Source organism: Malaya genurostris, chromosome 3 (assembly GCF_030247185.1).
Source record: "Malaya genurostris strain Urasoe2022 chromosome 3, Malgen_1.1, whole genome shotgun sequence".
Classification (NCBI taxonomy): domain Eukaryota; kingdom Metazoa; phylum Arthropoda; class Insecta; order Diptera; family Culicidae; genus Malaya; species Malaya genurostris.
Window position 1 is genome coordinate 184,087,144 of NC_080572.1, and position 21,355 is coordinate 184,108,498.

At 39.5% G+C, this 21,355-nt stretch overlaps 1 protein-coding gene across 1 annotated transcript; it reads left to right on the forward strand.

Moving 5' to 3' along the window:
- The first annotated feature begins 7,256 nt into the window (after positions 1-7,256).
- On the forward strand, positions 7,257-21,289 carry LOC131438933 (uncharacterized). Its single transcript, XM_058609338.1, has 7 exons — positions 7,257-7,724; positions 7,791-7,923; positions 19,742-19,891; positions 19,966-20,093; positions 20,153-20,347; positions 20,538-20,614; positions 20,679-21,289. Exons 1-7 carry the CDS (start codon positions 7,662-7,664, stop codon positions 21,199-21,201), a joined length of 1,269 nt encoding a protein of 422 aa, XP_058465321.1. The 5' UTR covers positions 7,257-7,661; the 3' UTR covers positions 21,202-21,289.
- Positions 21,290-21,355: the final 66 nt, after the last annotated feature.

Genomic DNA, 21,355 nt, shown 5'->3' on the forward strand with positions numbered 1-21,355 from the left:
TGTGAGAGCTGGAAATCTTGTTAATATGATGTCTTTGGTGTTAGCTACAACCCGCTTGTGAGGAATTCTGGCAACCGTCAGAAGGCTGGCTGCATTCCGGCAGCTGTCAAAATTGTCCAGGCGAAATTGCGTCATTATCTCGCCCTACATGTCTTGTTTATTTCCCTCCTCTTTCTTCTTTCTTTTTTTTTTTATTCGACTTCATTTGATATTCGTCAATCCCGCATGTACGTACAAAAAACTTATCTTGAGACGAGGTAAATGAGATTGAAATATGGGTATGTTTGGCAGTGAGAAAGCAATGTTATTGGCAATAACATTTCCCATGATTAGTATATATATGGGCTTTCTCGTTGGGTTGAACGTAAATAGCGTGTTCGATTTCAAAGTAATACTGACTTATTCTGTGCGTCAATTTGACTTATATATGATTTCATAACAATAAAAGTTTTGTCAATAGCTTAATGTACAATAAATTCAATTTGAATATCACGTAAAAAAGGATGGGGCAAATACGGAACAATTGCCCTTTGAATTCTGTTCGGGTAGACATAGGTGATGTCGTATGAGATGCGCTGCGATGAACAGTGCGAATGTTGCACGGATGCACGTTGATTTGTTGCAGCGATGATGCTACATTACCCCCTTCCTAGACTGGGCGACGATCAGTGATAGCGAAGAGGAATCCTAAAGGTCAAACCGCATTCACCGACATTTCCATCGCCGATCTTTTTTCGCTCTTCGGTTATGACTGAGCTGCCGGCGTGCGCATGTATAGGTACGCCGGACCCGACATAAAATTCATATCTTTGGGAACGATATTCCTCGCCGAGCTTTTCGCACCGTAGCAACTGTGTCGGGTCCGGCGTACCTATACATGCGCACGCCCGTGCTCAGCCATAGCCGAAGAGAGAAAAAGTCAACGCCGGCGAGCTCGGATCGGCTGAATGCGGAGTGCCCTTAACTCGTCGTCCAGAGCGAGTGACTACCATCGGCCTATCGGTCTGTGTAGTTGTAGCCGAACGATCGATGGAAGGTTGTTGTGGTTGATCATTCTCAACTGTGTATGCAGGCTTCAACCGATCGATCGAGATGTTCGCTGTCCGTCCGTTGATGTCGATTTTGTAGTGTTTGTTGGTTCGTTCCAGCACTGCATATGGACCATCGTACGGCGACGAAAGAGATGGTCGTATCGAATCGTTGCGGATAAACACGTGCTTGCTCGTTCCGAGATCGGGATGTACGAAAACATTTTGTTTGTTGTTCCAAGCCGTATCCGAGGGTCGCATTTCACGCATGGCTTCACGAAGTTTGTTCGCAAATTCCGATTCGGTGCTGTTGTGTGGGTTTTCAGCGAAGAACTCTGATGGTATTCGGAGAGTAGTTCCATATACCATTTCTGCTGGTGATGCTCTGATGTCTTCTTTATGAATGGTGCGTAATCCAAGAAGTATCATCGGAAGATGTTCGGTCCAGCGTTCGGGTTGTTGACATAGAACAGCTGACTTCAAGGTTCTATGCCAACGTTCTATGATGCCGTTTGCCTGAGGATGATAAGGTGTTGTTCGAAGATGGGTAACACCAAGTGTTCGGGTCAATTCTGCGAAGAGGGTTGACTGGAACTGGCGTCCTTGATCGGATGTGATGTAATTCGGCACACCAAAACGCGATATCCATCTAGAAATTAACGCTTGGGCGATTGTAGAAGCTGTCATATCTGGAACTGGTATCGCCTCTGGCCATCGTGAAAAACGATCGATGATGGTGAGACAGTAGCGGTTACCGTTACTCAACGGAAATGGTCCAACAATGTCGATGTTTATGTGGGAAAATCTGCTATCAGGTGTAGAGTACCGGCTAAGTGGTGATTGCGTGTGACGATTCACCTTTGAACGCTGGCACTGGATGCACCTCCTCGCAAAGGCAATGCTGTCCTTTCGAATGCTCGGCCAAACGAACCGTTGCGTCATAAGTTTGGCCGTCGCTCGAGTTCCTGGGTGAGACAGGTTGTGTGTTGCTTCCAAACATTGTTCACGAAATCGTTTTGTGATGAAAGGTCTGATGCGACCTTGTGAACAGTCGCAGTATAACTGACGAGTGCTGCCTGGAATGATAAACTTCTGTAGCTTTAACGATGATTTACCTTCCAGATTAGCAAGCAGTTCCTCATCGGTATCTTGCTCGGCAGCGAGAGCGTCGAAATCAATTGATGGTACTGCCCGAACTGCTTCTATGCGAGAGAGTAAGTCGGCAGCGATGTTCTCTTTACCTGATATGTGGCGTATATCGGTGGTGAGTTGTCCAATATAGTCCAACTGTCGTACCTGGCGATTGCTGGCTTTATCGGGATTTTGCCGAAATGCGAACACGATCGCCTTGTGATCGATGTAAATATGGCAATTGCGTCCTTCAAGCATGTATTTGAAATGCCGTGCTGCCAAATAGATTGCCGTCAATTCACGATCATAGGTGCTGTACTTTAACTGTGCCTTGTCGAACTTCTTGGAAAAAAATCCCAATGGCTGAACATTACCGTTGACGATTTGGTGCAGAACTGCACCTGCTGCTATATTCGATGCATCCACCCATAAAGATAGTTCGGCATCCTTTGCTGGGTGCGCGAGTAGTGCAGATTGTGCGAGTTGCTGCTTACACTGCTCGAATGCTGCTACGGATTCGGCTGTCCAAATCAGCTGACTGCGATCGTTGCGCTTGTTACCGGGGGTCATCTGAAGTAGTGGTATTTGTGGCTCTATTGCGTTCGGGATGAACCTCCGGTAGAAATTAATCATGGCGAGGAAGCTTTTGAGTTCCTTCACAGTAGATGGACGTTGGAAATTCCGAATGGCTTCTACACGATCGGGTAATGGTCGTATTCCTTCGGTTGACACTGAGTGACCGACGAAAGAAATTTCGGTACGGCCGAATTCACATTTGGTTATGTTAATTGCTAATTTGTATTCTTGTAGTCGGGTGAACAGCTGTCGCAGATGGTCACGGTGTTCTTCTGGAGATGCCGAAGCGATGAAGATATCATCGATGTATGGGAATACGAAATCAAATCCTCTCAACACCTCGTGTATCAGTCGTTGGAAGGTTTGAGCAGCGTTGCGCAAACCGAATGTCATGTAAACAAACTCGAATAATCCAAATGGAGTGATTATTGCAGTTTTCGGGATGTCTTCTGGGTGAATGGGTACTTGATGGAAGGCCTTCTGCAAGTCAACTTTAGAGAAAATTGTTTTACCTTGCAGAATGGTCGTGAAGTCTTGTAGATACGGCAGCGGGTATCTATCGGGAATCGTTTGACCGTTCAAGGCGCGGTAATCACCACAAGGGCGCCATGAGCCGTTCGCTTTCTTCACCATATGAAGAGGACTAGCCCAACTGCTGGATGAGGGACGACAAATTCACAGTTTTATCAGATATTCGAATTCATTGCGTGCTGCTGTGAGTTTCTCTGGTGCGAGCCGTCTCGGTCGCGCGAATGTTGGTTGACCAGTCGTTTCGATGCGGTGAACAACAGCTGATTTGGTGATCGTGCCGGGTGGTGCCAATCGTGTTATGGATGGGAACTCGATTAGCAATTCTGCGTATGGTGTTGTAGTGGTGAACGTCTTTATATTGTCGATCAGGCGGCGATGCTTCAAGTCGATAAGCAAGTTGTAGTGGCAGATGAAATCTGCACCTATAATTCCTGATGTAACATCTGCGATGAGAAAGTTCCATAGGAACTCACGTCGAAGACCGAGGTTTACCTTCAGTAGTGCTTCCTCATACACTTTAATCGGTGTTCCATTTGCGGCGAATAATTTGATATCGGTTGGTTTCGATCGGCCCAAATCGGATCCTTTCGGAATCACAGATACGTCTGCACCGGTGTCGATTAGAAATCTCATGTTAGTAGTTGTGTCCGAAATTTTGAGACGAAAGGTTGGTGCTGTATCGGATATTTCGTTTAGCTCAGATACAGCTTCAGTCTGCTGACGTCATTGCTGACTATTAGACGTTTGTCCGAAACAGCATGGTATTCGGCATTGCCTTGCTTCCCTTCCGAATGTGCGATGATACCAGCATATTTCGCTGGATGATTTGCTGGTATGATAGCTCGATGTGTCTCGTCTGCGGGATCTTGATCGACTTCTCGAGTTTTTTCGCGAAGAGAGTATCTGATCAAACTTTTTTGATAGCTGCGAAATTTCTTTTTGCAAGCTTTCCATCATACAAAAAGTCTCCGAGCCGAGTGGGCCTGTAGATACCGTTGTTGATTTTTTCGAACATGCACCGATCGCTGCTGTGTCGGCGGTGATACTGCGAAGACCCAATGAATCCACGATCGCTTCGGCGATGGCAGTTTTCTCCGCTGCATCTCCTTTAGAAGCGATCACTGCTGCTTGCGCGTGTGTTGGAAGTCTTGATGCCCATAAATCCAAAAGCACTGGTTCACACAGAGAATTCCCAGCCACTCGAAGCATCTCGTTGAATAATTGACTGGGTTTCATATCACCAAGCGGCATGTCGGATAGTACGCGCTGGAGACGTCTCTGCTGACTATCGGTGAAGTGATCGATCAGCTTGCTTTTGATGTACGCGTACCTGTCGTTGGTCGGTGTCGCTTCGATTATTGTTCGTAACTCGCTCAGTTTATTCGGGGGCACCTGAGCCATGACGATGTTGTATCGTTTTGTGTCGTGCTGATGTCCGATCCCAGAAGCAGCAAACCAGAACTCCAGTGACAAGAAATATGATTCGATGTTCGATGCTGTCATACTCGGTGGGCTCAAACGTGGGCTGTTGATAATCTCGATGTTGCCCGATTCCAATCCCTCCGAAGAACTGGTTCCAGATCCATGCTTGACTTCTGTTGACATCACGTCGGGGTCACCAATTATGGGCTTTCTCGTTGGGTTGAACGTAAATAGCGTGTTCGATTTCAAAGTAATACTGACTTATTCTGTGCGTCAATTTGACTTATATATGATTTCATAACAATAAAAGTTTTGTCAATAGCTTAATGTACAATAAATTCAATTTGAATATCACGTAAAAAAGGATGGGGCAAATACGGAACAATTGCCCTTTGAATTCTGTTCGGGTAGACATAGGTGATGTCGTATGAGATGCGCTGCGATGAACAGTGCGAATGTTGCACGGATGCACGTTGATTTGTTGCAGCGATGATGCTACATATATGAAGGGCAATAACTTATTGCCTTTCATATGTCTTTTATTGAAAAAATAAAACCAAGACGCTAAAAATGTAGAACCGATTCAAAACGGTTCTGCCAATCTTGTATGGCAAGAATCCGACAGCAAAAGAACCGTTAATAACCGCTAGGCGAAATTCTCTGCCGGAAACGGTTGTTTCATTGTTGTCAGACTTTTGCCGGAATTCTGGCAGAATTCCGGCAAAAATGGCTGGCATACATAGCCAGCCATCTGGGGGGAAATCTGTCCGCCGCGTGCATGTGGGAACGAGTCTGAGTACACTCAGGAAAATCCTCACTTCAATGCTACGTGAAAACGTATGTGATTTTTATCCATAGAACTTTTCTTGTAATACTTATGTGAAGTATAGATAGCACAGAATGAACTCATGAACTCTTAGTCCACATTTGTATCACGAAATATCTACGTGACTTTTTTCGTAGATTCTATAGAATAATTTTGTGAAATTTATACGAAGTTCAATCAAATTGTACTGTAAAATTAATTTCATCTGAATTTACTTTTTACCAGAATTTTACTTAATAGTCATATTATTTTCATGTAATTGTTACTATGTTCTATATTGAATCTTAATAATGTATATTGTCACTAAAAACTAATACATTACATAGTCTATTGTACATAATATGGCGATAAATTTTGTTCGCACGCAGATATTCTGAAAGTTTTCCTTTTAGATGACATAAAATTTCGTTTCTGTTGAATTACTGGAGAAAAATATTAGAAATACAGAACGCATTGTTCTAAATGTATGATCTGATCCTTTCTCCGGAGCAGTTCGCAGACTGGTCTTAGGTACGTGAATCTCATATACTATGTGCAAGTTTAATTCTTCGCTACGAATAAAACTACAAGCATATATAACAGAAACACAAGGCGTTTCCTTGTTGTATTTATTAAAACTAAACCATCGAATCAAAGTTTTTTTTCCACATATTGGAGGTTTGCGTATTTCTCTGTAAAACATCTATCAAAACAAAAATAGTTTCGTGTCGCTTAGTTCAGTAGTTTTATTTTTATCGTACGAATGAGCGGCTTCGAGAAAACGCACTTTCAAGCTTAGACATTTCAAAGGAATGGCATGGCGCATGTGAATTCTATGTTCTGTATCTTCGAATGTATTCGAAGTTGGCTTTGAATTTTTGCAATCCTGGTCTCACGAAATATATCTATCGCTTGAAGTTATTTTTCTTAGGCTGACCCTTAAAAGTGGATACTTAACCGTAAATCTAGAAAAATAGTTGATAATTACCTCATTTAAACTATATCTTGAGATTGAAGGTAATTATTTTTTCATTCGTTCTTATGTTTGCTCCTAGAAAACAAAACCAAAAACAAACAAAAAAAACACCCTTAAACGGGTTTAAAGTACGAAAATTAAACCTTGTCCCTTACACCTTAAATCTTATTCAACCATAAGAAACAATTTATACAACCTAAACATTGAAAGCATGAAACCGAAATAGCCATTTGGGCGTCTGTTATCTGTGATAGTGCCGAATTGTGAGTAAATCAAACACCAGCATGTGGATTATTGACTATCATCTGTTATCAGCTGAAAAGCATAGACCGAAGAAACTTTGATGATTGGAATGTGCCGATTTTTGCCGCAACTTTTGATAAGGAGCATTCTTCAATGTCGAATCAAACTGTCCGAATTTCACAGCGTGTCGGTCCCTAATAAGCAATTATGTACATCCGCATTCGACTGCTCTCCAGTTCCAAGAAAAACTAATACACCAACTGACGTCTACTATGACTCTTTAACTGACTGCATCTGTACTGCAACTTTGAAGGTTCAGGTGAATATTCACCTTGTTCGAAAATAACCAACCATTCCGATGTTCTATAAGAGTCTTTAATCAGCGTCAATGTCAAATTATTTATATGATCCAGTGGCGTGAAACCCGTAAGTGAGCTTTTCTTATCGGGAAAATATTGCCTTAAACACGCAGGCATACCGCTACTGCCGATAAAATTTAGATACAGGCTAAATCAATTCATAGACCACTACCGTTATCAGTAGTCGAGAGGACGGTTTCGGAAGGGGTGCAAGAGCTCAGAGATAAGATTTTCACCTGTCTGATGCGTCGTGGATGTTTCATCGAAGTTTTGATATTGGATGGCCGGTAGGCGACCGACTACTAAACTGATTTAGTTCGATGTTTTTTTCGGGTCGGATAAGGTGCCGTACCGTTGTAGGTGGTTAGTGGCGATTTGATCGTGAATCGGAGATTACGCGTTCGAGTTATTTTAATGTTATTATTCATTTAGTTTGAGTTCTAAAAATGTGAAGTAAATACATTTCTGCAAGTTGCGTTAGTCGATTATCGATTCTTCAAACAGCACCAGAACATAATAGCACTCCACAAAGTTTTTTATTTATTTCTTTAAACAAGTATTCATCGTGTTTAAGTATAAAAATAATCAAAATGGTCTTCCAGAATTATAGCGTATTTAGAGCGTTTGCTATATTCGCCGGAGTTTTCGGAATCGTTAGTACATCTGTGATTCAGAGGGTGATACCAGATTTAATTTGAAATTGTTTTCTACAAACACAGTTCCAATCGCTAATTTGGATCGCATTCGCCATCACTGGAATCATTGCCTACTATTGCGATCTAGATCTAAGAGGTCAGACTAACACACTAGGATCCTTATTGACTATGACCTTTTTTCATCAGTATTTCGAAGGTGAGTTCATAGGGCTGTAATGTAATGATCCGATGACTAATATATGTGTGTCATAAATCTGAGCTACATTTAAATGAATCAACCGAAAAAAATTCATTTTCAGGGCTTAGATTACGATTCTGCTGATAAAGTGGAAAAGTTAATCCCGTTCTGGTCAGCACTGCTGTAAAACACGAACGAGAGAGAAGATTGTCGATAAGATTGGCAAAGTCAACCACTTATCAAAAAACACCAATCAATCGGTGATAAAAATTTTCAACATATCTAGTATATTTATATTTTTTTCTCAAACAAAAAGCACAGTGATGAACAGTGCATGCTAAATAAAATTGATTTTCATTGACTCGGAGATAGATGGAAATTTTTAACAAACTTAGTTTCGAAGGAATGGACGTATAGGTTGTTAAATGGGTGGTTGGCTCGAAAAGACCTATTATTCAGGATGCACAAAAAAGAAAAATCCAAAATAGATTTCAAACATGGTCCTAAATCGATTTCTTAGAAAGGACATGACCGACTTCAATTCCAACAACTACAGGATTTTAAACTAAACCAAAATAAAGAGACAAGAAGATAAAATTTCAACGGATTTCAGACAGGAATGTAATTTTTTTAATTGTGATTTGTGAGGCAGGCGTCCCCACCATCAGGGAATTTCGAAATGTGGTCTCTGAGAAAATGATGAGCTTTCAATAGGAAAAAAATCAATTGATTGAGCATAACCATAAATAACTCAAAGCTTTAACTTTATATTTTTCAATCGTTGAGATGAGGTCATAACACGTGTTAAGCTTTCTAGTACTGGAACGACAGTTTTAATGCAGTGACATTATTTTATTGAACTGAGGCAATTGATCTAATCATTATTCTACTAATCCTTTCCATTTGAAGAAAGTGATTTAGACATTGCTAAACATTAAAATTTTGCCTCGCCTTCATTTATGAAATTCTACAGTGAAACTGATATTTGAACGAATCCCTTCCACACAACCAGCACTAGGATTGAGCCAATTTGCACTGTGTACAGCCCGATTAGTGCTCGAGTTGATACCGCAAGAAAATTATTTCCATCAATATTCCTCACTTTGCATTCGAGGGAAATATAATCATCATTGGTAGACATCACAGAAATTGAATGTATCAGTCCTTTTAAGGAGCGCTAAATCGATCACAAGGAACAGATGACGATGTTTTATATTCTCGTAAATGTAACCCAATGATAGTTGTGGGGATTTAAAAAATAGAATCTTCAAAGCAAGATAACACCAAATTCATGGGTTTCATAAGCAAGCCGAGAAAAAATGCGGAAGGGATTGCAATATTACGGGTTTCTATACATGAGAATAAACCCTCCGTGAACTCTCGCACGAATTGTACTGGATAGGCCTTAATCCGCATTCAGCCGGTGAGGCCCGTCAGGCACCTTTTTTTCTCTTCGGCTTTGACTGGGCGTGTTTGTTGCACATGTATTAATATGATGGATCCGGAAAAAAAATGTACTATTATATATTTTTTGATTAGGAAAAATTAGAAACACTTTCAAGTCTCGGAGTTTCCGGGTCCCCTGGAAAACTCCGTACACGGGAGAATCCCCCCCCCCCCCCTCGGCGAACCTGCGTATGATAACTGATCCTTTACAAATTCATGCTTAGGCTGTGAACCATTTCGCGGTTAATTTTAACTTTTGGTTAAAATCTGACACTTGAGTGGTTATTTTGTGTCGAGTAGTTGAATTTAACTAAAACTGCGGCCCATTTCAAAGTTTGACGAATGGAAAGTTATTTGGGATTATTTTGCACTGGAAATGATTTTGACTAAAGAATTAATATTAGAAAATTCTTTGCACGATTTTTTTCAGTGTCGGAAAATAACCATCGATCGATCGACCATGCTTTCAAGCAGGATTATTTTTGACAACATCAAAATAACCACTCGAGTGTCAGATTGCAACCAAAAGTTAAAATTGACCACGAAATGGTTCACAGCCGTAGAGGCATCAGAAATCAAGTAAACCTAGTTTTCTCACTGTATAAATACAATGACAACTCTACACACTCAGAAAATTTTGCAGAATTCGTCAATTTTTATCGACCTTTCAACAGCTGACCCTTCGGTAATTGAATTAATTACAGAGCGTTTGGCTATGTAATTTTGTATGATATGTTAAAACCTTACCGAACCACCCGGTAAGTTCAATCAAATAAACTAACGAATGATTCGATAATTTCAGTATTTATTTTGAAATCGACAGTGCAGTGCATTTTCGGTTTTGCTTTCCTCTATAGAAAGGAATGTATAAGAGAATTGCTGGAAAAACCGAATTGCTGGAAAACTCAACTTTCGAACGAAGCTTCGGAGACTCATAGTGTTATTTTTTTTATTTAAAAGACACTATGAGTTATTTTTTTTATTCAGGCCTATTTGCGTACAAGCTTTACGTGGCCGATTGAGCCGATTTTTTAAATAAAAAAATTTTTGTGTTCGATCTCGTTGTCACCCTTTTTCTAGGGGAAGAAGGGTCTTCTATTTCCCTCCAGTGAGGATTGAGGGGCACTTTGTTCGTTGCTCGTCTCGTCATCCATTGACGCATCGGTGGTATTGTTGATTTCCGTCTTCTTTTCGTTTTCCTTGTTATTCGCACTCTTGATCTCGTTGCTAGTTACTGTAGAAGCGCCTTGTTGTACATTGGTTGCAGTTGCTTGTTGGTTAGATGGTTAAGGTGTTTTTGAAACAGTTCTTGTTTTTGTTTGTTTTCGCAGTTTCAGTGCAAGGTTTGCTGTAGTGTGCAGGTTGTTCACAAAACTGACATGTAACCAGTTGATTTTCATACATAATCAGCGTTTTACACGGATGTATCCCGTCTTGATCACAAATGATGTAAGATGGAATTGCGTACGTAGTTGCATACGTACCACTCGTACGCCATTCCGGATATCCGGGAAAAAATTCCGCCATACTTCCCTTTCGATGGAAAGAACTTCACCGTACTGCGACATACATTCCCGAACATACCCCTCGCTGGTCTGCGGGGGAAGGTCATGCACGCGTACTTCTATGGCATTATCCACCATGTACACAGGGATTTTATATTCAACATTGTCATGATCCACACTGTGCACCCCGTTATTAACCGAAGCAAATGCAATTGCATCTTTTTCACGTTTGAACATAATGTACACACAGCTAGACGCCTTGTTGAATTGAATCTCACTTACATCATTAACGTTTAGATGCATTCGTTCCTTAAGCAAGATTTCAATTTCGGTTACTGCTGGTCTAACTTAGCAGCGCTTGAAATCAATACAAACTGAATTTGGCTTTGTAGGCCAAGTTTCTGGCTTTGTTAAATCGTGTTTGCCCATTTCGTGCACTCTATTGTTCACTACACTGTATTGTCTTTGTTTCTGTTGTCTCTACCGTAAACGATTTGCGATTGTGTCGGATGAGATGCGAGCACGAACTGACTCATAGTGTTATATACCATTCGACTCAGCTCAACGAGTTCGGAAAATGTGTGTGTGCATCTTTCAATGTATTTTTTTTGCGCTCAATTTTTTCGGAGATGGCAAAACCGATTTCAATAAACATAGATTCGTTTGAAATGCCATTGATCAAGTTTGTAGATCAAATAGCTGTGACTTCTGGTTCTGGAGATATATTGGTATAAGTGACGTAACCGACAAAACAAGTGTTTTCTTCGCGCTCAATTATCTCGAAGATGGCTGAACCGATTTCAACAAACTTAGGCTCGTTTGAAAGTTTCTATAGGACTATTGAACAAGTTCGAAGATCAAATTGCTGTCACTTTTGGTTCCGGAGATATAATGATATAAGTGACGCATCCGACAAATCGCGTTGTTTTATTACCACTCAATTTTCTTGTGAAACGATTTTAAGTCTCGTTTGGAAATTACTATTGATTCAGTGAACAGGTTTGAAGTTCAAATGGCGATATAAACGTCAAAACTTCGATACCAATAATTTTAAGCTCGTTCGACGATTTCGAAAATAATAAAGCTGAAATTTCAAGTTTCGGAAATTTTATTTTACAAGTTAAATAATCGACAAATCATTTTTATTATCTTTGCGCACAATTATTTCAGAAAGTGACCAATGAACAAGTTCAAATGTACAATTGTGCTGCAAATCACCAACTTGCTCATGTCGCACTAGCAGTTATAGAAGTTCTGCAAAGATTTTCACATCGTCATGTAAAAAGAAAGTAACTGTAACAATTGTGCAACTTATCAAAAATTGTTACTAATATCTATGTGCCGAAATGGCTATAAATCTCTTGTGGAAGTAAAATATGTGAGCGAAATGATACTCTCTGCAAGATAATAAAATGATAATCCGGATTGAGAACCATGCATGATTTTTTTCAAAGATAGGGAACGAAAAGTTGAGTTCATCAGAGCTTTTTTCGCTGTTATATATTACTGCTTAAACAACTTGGTTGTGCAACTCCAGCACACAGGCTTACCAAAATTAATATCTAGATGCGTATCACAAACATATGTTGAAAGAGATGAATGAATATACTGCATTGTAGTTTAGTTTGCTAGTTCGATACTTCATAAAACGTAAAGCATTGCTTATTGCGAACGTATTTTACCTGACATATTCAAATATTCATGTTTATTGTTATTTAGATAATACAAAACATTGGGTTGTACAGTCCGTTACAAAAGAGTTTGGTCACGATTACTCACCATCGACGGGAAATGTGAGAGCTGGATATCTTGTTAATATGATGTCTTTGACATCGGTAAAGTGGGATGGTGTGTACTTCGAAGCAGTTTTTTTTGTGCTCGCACCCGAGAGGTCCCAAAATGACCCAAACCCCGCGGCGAAAAACACACAAAAGTCTAAACAGTTTGTGAGTAAGTGGGTGAATCGTTTTAAAGAGGTTACAAATGTCGACGACGGCAGCTTGGGTCAGTTTAGGAACTTTAGAGTGCGAGCCCAAAAAAACTGCTTCGAAGCGCGATGCGTACGCGGTACCCATTTTGGGAAAATGCTGAGATCGAATTGTAAACACTAGTCGGCTGATTTAGTCTCGCATTTTATGAAGGACACTACTGCCATCTGTATTAAAAAGAATGACAACATTCCACTTTACCGATCGCGAGTAATGTACCAGACTGTTTGAAACCATTTTTATGCAACACACTGTTACGTTCAATGTCATATTGGAAAATGCAAAAAGAAATCTTTTCTGAATTTATTAGGTTATTTAAAATAAATTCGATGAAAAATGATCTGATAATTTGTAAGAATATGTGGAAATTATTATATGCATATTTTGAACACCATTCCGATGATTCCAATTGAAGAAGAATATCACATTAGTTTTACAAAAATCAGCTTGAAAATTTCAGGCGTGCTACTACATGTTTCACCATTAAATTGTAGTTCGTTGTCGATTTTTTATTCACAACGCAAAAATTCAATATTCAAATCATACTTAGTTGTTGTAAATTTTACTACGAAAAGCTAAGTGTTTTTTTTTTGTTTTTCAAAATTCGATCCAGTTTTTTAATCAACGGTTCTGTTTCTGCCGAATTTTTGCATACAAAACTGGCAGAACCGTTTTTAATCGGTTCTTCATTTATAGCGCCTTTGGTTTTATTTTTTTTCCATTAGAAGTTGAAATGAAGGGCAATACCATACCTTTTGCACTACCAAACATGATATGCAAAGCCTTCAATATACCAATATTTTCATTTCATTTACCTGGGCTCAAGAATTGTTTTTATGTTAGGATGTACATGCAGGATTGACGAACATCAAATAAAGTCGTTTAGAAAAAAAGAAGAAAGAGCGATCTTGCAATTTGACGCAATTTTGACAGTTGCCGGAATATTGCCAGGTTTCTGCCAGCTGCCAGAATGTCTCACAAGCGGGTTAATTCTTCAAGCCTGTGATCCAAAGTCAATAGGCCTTTGAATCTTCTTAGTAATCTTTAGACGGTAGACTTAAAGATTAGTAGAATTTTTTTAACACATCCCAATTAAAACCGATCGAACTCAAATGGGCTTCATAAAAGGCATCGACTTAGTCACGCCCCCGATTAAAAGTAGTTTATGACTGTATCACTCAAGACGCGAAAACAAATTGTTCCTAATACCAAACCGAAGGTTTTTTTCATGCCATTATTATTATTACTCCCGAATGGTTCAAACGGAAATCACGATTTGTTTTAAAATTTCGTTTCCGTCTTTTCATAACCAAAATGGACAATTTGCCTCATCAGTTTGCCATTTTAACTCTACCGTTACTTTTGAGAAGGGCCTAAGCAAAAATTTCTTGAAAATATTCAAAAAGTTATACCTTGTTGAATTGATTTGGTGTTTTAGGCAACTATTGGAGAAATTGTTTGTTCTTTTAGCTAATCACAGAGACTCCATGTAGAAATTATATACAGTGAAAAAAAAAATTTCTTCTGAAAATAAAACCTAAAAATCACTTGCATCCAGAAAGATATTATTTATTTTCATTTGGAGCGTCATATTTCACACGAATAAAAACATATAAAACTGTGCGATTTTAAATTTACACGGTGTGAATTCGAATGAAATCAAAAACCAAAGATTAATAGCAACAGCGCGACTTGAATTGAGAAACATTAGATCACAAAGCACATCGGTTAATCGACTGAACCACAGAAGCACACATCTACTTGTTGAATAATTGATACATATAAATCCATACAGCAGCACTTGGTAGCCGAGTGGAAATTACACTCGAAGTCATTTGAAAAACAATAAGTAGTTGTGAATTGTATCGTTAGTAGAATTATTTCACCTGTAAAATTCATAATTTTTTTCTGTGTGTAACTTTCGATCGTTTTCGAATGTTTCTCGACCCCCATTTTTTTTAAAGGGTAGATAATTGTTAACTTCTTTGTTTGTATTAATTCTGCAATATAGTTATTTTCTACGATATTAGTTTGTGTATAACAATATACATTGTAAGAAATCTCATGAATTTTTCAATTTTCTCTGATAATATTCCATCAATAAAGATGTTGAATAGTAAAGAGTGTATCGAAAAGTAGTTAGCAATATTGATTATTGAATAAAAAAGCGAAAAAAAACATATTTTGACATCAGTTTTTGATATATTGTAGAAAAATTACATTTTTATGCATTTCACTGATTATATTGAAGGAAATCCTAGTTTCTGTGAAACGCTCGCACTTTGGACTTGACATTCTTCATTAATTCTGCACAGTTACTTTGTGACTTTCCTGGTGGCAGCTGTCCAGTTTTTTTAACTACTGCATGTTTTGGGACACTGTACCTTCCTTCCGAAAGTGCGGCTTGACAATTGGCCGAAGATCCGGGCAGTTCGGTGGGTTGATGTCCTTTTCCACGAACTGTACATTGGCCAGAAGAGAGGAGGAGCCTTATGCTTTCTGTACAGTGGCAGCATTCTCTTCTTCAAACATTCTTCCTCGTACACCTTAGCGTTAATTGTGCCCTTCGTGAAGAAAATCGACGACCGCAAACCACAGGTACAAATTGCTTGCCAGACCAACACCTTCTGCCCAAACTTTTCCATCGCCACCGTGGTGTCAGCGTCGTCCAGGTCCTGGTACACCAATTTCGTATAATATTGCGGTCCGGGCAGCGCTCGAGAGTCTTCCTTGGCGTAGATATCGTCGTCGATCAGGATGCATCCGTCTTTATTCTGTAGAATCCGGTTATACAGTTTTCGCACTCTTGTTTTGGCCCGAACTTGTTGTACCAGGACTTTTTCGGCACCTTCTGTTTCTTGTACGTTTTCAGGGAGTTCCGAACTTTGATCCGTTGAATCATTTCGATGCTGGTGTTGAACTGCTTGGCCAAATCCTGCGTCGTCGCCGATGGGTTTTTCCTGATGTACTCAACCACTTTTAAGTCCCAGCCGGGCTGGCTGGGAACCGTTTGCCTACCGGGTCGGGGCAAATCCTTCATGGAAAGGGTCTTACCGAACTTCTCGATAGTATTTTTGACACTGGTGTGGTGAACTTTCACCCGTTTTGCAATTTCTTTGTACGTGACACCACTTTCTGAGCACCAAGTGTGCAGAATTTTCTTTCGCGTTTCCGGATCAATTCGACTCATCATTGAATCGATAAACCGCACCGAAACCAATCGATTGCGCAGCTGTTATTGACATGTAAACAAACATGTCACCGCAAAACAGGCTGCAAAAAATTAAACCATTTCTAAGTAATAACTGTTATTAACTACTTATCGATACACTCCTTATTGTGTAGCGCATAACTAGTATCACCATAAAATAAAAAACAACAAATGTGGACAAAAGTATTATAAGTTAAAAATACAATGACATCACGAATTAATAGCAATCAATTTATGAATCGAATTTAGATTAAGAAACGTGGAATTCAGATCGAAAATAAAATTTGTTGATGCCCTTTGAAATGTCAAAACGGAAAAAAGAGAATAAGAAAAATTTTTGGCATCATACATTTTTGTGTAATCAACTAATTCCCATTGAGGACCAACATTCTCGATCCTCCCTATGCTAGATTTAGTTTTAATGACCGACGTTTTTTATCCGTATACTTATTCACCCGATGCAAAATCTTACATCGAAGCCCTACCTATTGATGTTTTCCGTTTATTAATAAAGGGTGTACACGCTATTTGAACATAACTCATGGTTTGAGTTGCGATTACTCAAATTCATAAACTGGAGCAGTATGTCAAAATTTGAGTATGGATTTGAATAAAATACACTCGTTGCCGTTGTTTTAAAAACATGAATCAACGTCAATCATAAATGTTTTGTGGTTTCAATTGTGCTTAGTGAAAAGCGCAACATAAGGATATCAAAATAATTCAATTTTGACTCCAAACCGTTCAAAAGGAAACGGTTTTGAATCACTATTCTGCGCATTCACAAGAAAGAAGAATTTCTTCCTTTTGAGAGCAAGGAACTCAAATTTTGAGTTGAACTTACTTACTTACTGAACAAAATATTTTTTTCTTATTTTGAGTAAAAATTATTCAAGTTTTGACAATTTCGTCCCTTAACGCAAAAATGAGTAGATAAGTGGTAACTCAAGTTTAGAGTAGGTGCACTTTGTATAAATTTGAGTGATGTGTCACTCAATTTTGAGTTATGTTCAATGAGGGTGTACGGAGTCAAATTGCATCATAAAAATATTCGGAAAAATTTCCCCATTGAACCAGTTATCTCCATACTATCTAGGAATCAAATCAAAGACATATGTTAACTTTTTCCATGTTCGATTTATTCCATTTCAGCACCATACTTCCAAATGAAGGAATCTTTCTATTAACACTACTCATAAGGTTTTGTACAAGGTTTATTCCAACAATTTTTATGCGATTTTACTTCCCTAGGATATTTCCGAAGCGTCTGCTTCATGATGGCTCAGTACTTTTCAATTATTCACAGTTCCGGTAGGTTCAGAAGATTAAAGTCCTTCGGCATGATGTTTACCTCATTTGCCTTGTACCATTCCAAAAGATTTTTCGTATAGTGAAACGAATATAAATCCGGCCAAATAAACGTAGACTTATTGTGTGACCTTAGAAGTGGTAGTAGAGGCTTTTGGAGGCATTTATTTTATGTGCCCGTTGATAATCCCGGTTGTCATAAATGGAGTGGTCCGTTTTCCACATGAGCATATTGCTTGTCAAATAATGTATTTTTGGTAAGTTCCGACATCTTTGGCTCTCTATCATTTTCTGGGACATCAAACTTATGGGCAAACTTATTTAATAGGAGCAACGTAATCGCTCTACTACAACAAACCTGATGAGCTATGTGTCTTCGCTTATTAGCAAACTTGAAAAACATCAGCAGATCGATGCAGTATACCCAAAGATAAATAATAAATACATGTACGTGCTTATGAATATTTTTAAAAAATGTGGTTCTTACCCGGTACCTTCTGAAATGACCGCACTCATCGCTTGGTGGAGCGCGAGATTAATTGCATTGTTATCATTTCAACCAAAGTGTGCCATAAAATTTCAATATATACAAATGAGCTACCCAATCGAAAGGGTTCTCACGGTTTGACTTTTGCATTATGGATGTATGATAGGAACTCAGCAGTGCAACCAATTTATCACCATTGGTGCCAGTTTCACGGAGGACCGTAGATGTGCGCCAAAAAAAGATCGTGACTGTCATGTCTGGAAATTCGTTTGTGGTATACCTATGTAGACTTTCGACTGTGTTCCACATCAACATGCAGTAGAGATACTGAAAAGAATTGGCTTCCCCGATTGGTTAACTAACTGGATCTTTTCATACCTTTCAAATCGTAGTGCATCTGTAAGGCTTGGTTCTTTGTGTTCAGTAAGCTTCAACATTACATCTGGAGTTCCTCAAGGAAGTCATCTCGGGCCTCTACTGTTTGTACTTTTCATCAACGACCTCTGTGACAGACTTACATCTTGTAAAGTCGTATATGCGGATGATTTAAAGGTTTATCGCATCATAACAACTCTGGTGGACTGTTGTGCTCTGCAGATGGATATCGAGAGAATTCTAACATGGTGCCATCAAAACGGTATGAGAGTGAATATTGAAAAATCTAGCATCATTACTTTTGCACGAGTACGATCTCCAATTGTGTTCGAATATACTATGAACGCTGTCCCTATAAAAAGAGTAACATCGGTCAAGGATCTTGGTATTATTCTCGACAGTAAACTTCGATTCACAGAACACTACTCAACCATGACAGCAAAGGCATATACAGTATTAGGGCTCAGTCACTGAAGTCACTGTACATCTCTCTAGTTCGTAGTATTCTCGAATATGGAGTTACTGTGTGGTCGCCGTACCACTCTATCCACATAGATCGTATCGAACGAGTACAAAAGAGCTTCATCAGATTTACCCTTCGCAAATTCCTTGGCAAAATCGTTTACAACTTCCTCCCTATGATCATCGCTGCGCTCTCATCAATCTTCCCACTCTACGAAATAGGCGAATATACTTGCAGCGACTGTTTATATTCGATTTGATATCGCACAACATGGACTGCCCTGTGCTGTTGGCCGAATTAGATATCAACGTTCTTGGTAGATCACTGCGGAGAACTGAATTTTTCCGACCTGTGGCTCATCGAACGCAGTATGGACAAAACAATCCAATAGATGTTTACTGTCGACATTTCAATAGCGTTTACAACCACTTTGATTTTAATATTAGTAAGGACACTTTCAAAAGACGAATAGGAGTAGAGTTAATGTAGAATTAGATTCTGTCTGTGCGATATTTTTTAATCGAAGACGATAAACAACAAACAATAGGAGCAATGTAAGCTGTCGGAAGTCTGAAAGTAATGCAATTTGAGTCTGTACACCCTCTAGGTTGTCTTGCCTCACGCAACACAATCGTTCTGGTCTTTTTTGGCCGTGTTTAGTATGTTGCCATTGCCGTGAAAATATCATGAAGTCCAAAAACATGAATCCTCTCAACACGGCAGAGCTCTGTCCAATAGAAAAATATTAAGCCTTCGTCAAGTGAAATCCCAAGATGACTTTTTTAGTAAAGAAGCATGAGTGAATCTCATTTTCTATTATATTGCATCAATGAACTCCAGGAATCCACCCTTAAGAATATATCTTGGTGTAACCTTGTACAAAATGTTATCTCAAAAACTGTTTCTAAAGCTATAACAAAATCAGAATACAAATATGTAATTCTCATGCTGTAGTATCATTTGTCCGTGTAATACATGAAATGTCTTAATCATATTCATCTGCAGAAATCTTACATTAAATCTAACCATTTCTTATATACTTGGCTTACATAGGTACGTGCACATTGACGGACGTTCCAGTAATCGATATGACGGCAGTCCGGGAACTCAACTTATTTCCTCCGGGTGATGTTCACGCCTGGGTGTGGGTTTATTTGATACTACATCTGCTCTGGGCTATCAGCTCTCTCACATTGCTTACAAGTAAGATTTTATCCACAATTATTACCACCATAATGACATAAATATGATTGATTGAAACTTTTATGAAATTTCAGATGCTCGAAAAAAATTTGTGCGTTATATCAATATTTTCCTGTACATATGGATCACATTTACAATTGTCATTAGTATTCTTGATCTAGCGTTAGGCATTCAATTCGCAGTAGACTACGATACAATAGTCGTAAGCTGTTCGAGACTTGTTAACTTGAGAAAGACCATCAGTAATCAGTTTCTTTATAGCATGCCTTATTTCTACGGCCTTACCCTGGTGTCACCCCTGCCGATCAGACGCTAATCATGGCTGTTACCGTTTCCGGTATTATGATGGTGATGGCATTCCGCGGTTGGATCTTTTGGATTGTAAATGTGGCCCTTGCCATCTACATGTTCACACAAACCATCGTAATCTACGACTACAACAAATTACGGAGAAAGGTATAAAGATTTGCCGAAAGATTGCCGCAAAAGCAAACATTTTCAAGTGGAACCTCACAAAGTAATCAATCAATCAATTGCCGGGAATGGCAGTCCTAATCAATCTACATCAATTCGAATTGCTTATTTTCCGTATTTGATTAACACTGTATCGTTTCTATCTCTCTTTCCACGACACTTCGTTCTACAGAATGGCACGGCCAATGGAGCATTCGTAGGGGATGACGGAGGACTACGACGGGCACCGATCGAAGCATACGACATGAGGTGAGTCACTTTTAGTGTATTGTGTACTACAAGTAACTGTCTTGTAACTTAACAATACTTTCAGTCAACCTCGCCAGGAAGAGACACGGAAGCAATACATCCCGCCGAGTAACTACCGCCGCCCGCTGGAACGAATTAGCGAACAACCACGGGATGCCTTTGTTGAGCGACCCGTCCAAACGCAAGATTGGTCCAATAATCAAAGGACGTACACACCACAACCAAGCACCTCAGCGACCAGAACTTTTGAGCCTTTACAAAGACAACCGTCTTTCGATGAGCCGGAAGAAATCCGTCCTGATCCCCCGAAACCCATTCCACCACCTCCACCGCCGAAAAATTTCAACACCGTAGTCAGAAGAGATGCCGCAGCTGCGAAGGTCGCACAGGAGCTAAATTACCGGAATAGTTTTAATGTTGCGAACGGAACACCTGCGAGCGGGCTGCGAACGTTTGCTGCTGCCCCAGTAACCGGAAATGACGGTGATCTACCGACGCCCAACTACAGTCCACCGATGCCGAGAGTGAATCCATTCGAAAATCGTCCGCCTTTGCGATCCGTGTTACGAAACTCTAGATACCAGTAACGAACGTGAAACAGTTCGACAACAAAAAATCTGTATAAATGCAACTAACTCGTTTATAGTATAGTGATTAATAAATAAAGAGTAAAACGAACGCCAAACTCCTTACGAAATATTTTTTTTACTGTTGTCATTGGCGCGATAAGGAAACGAGAGG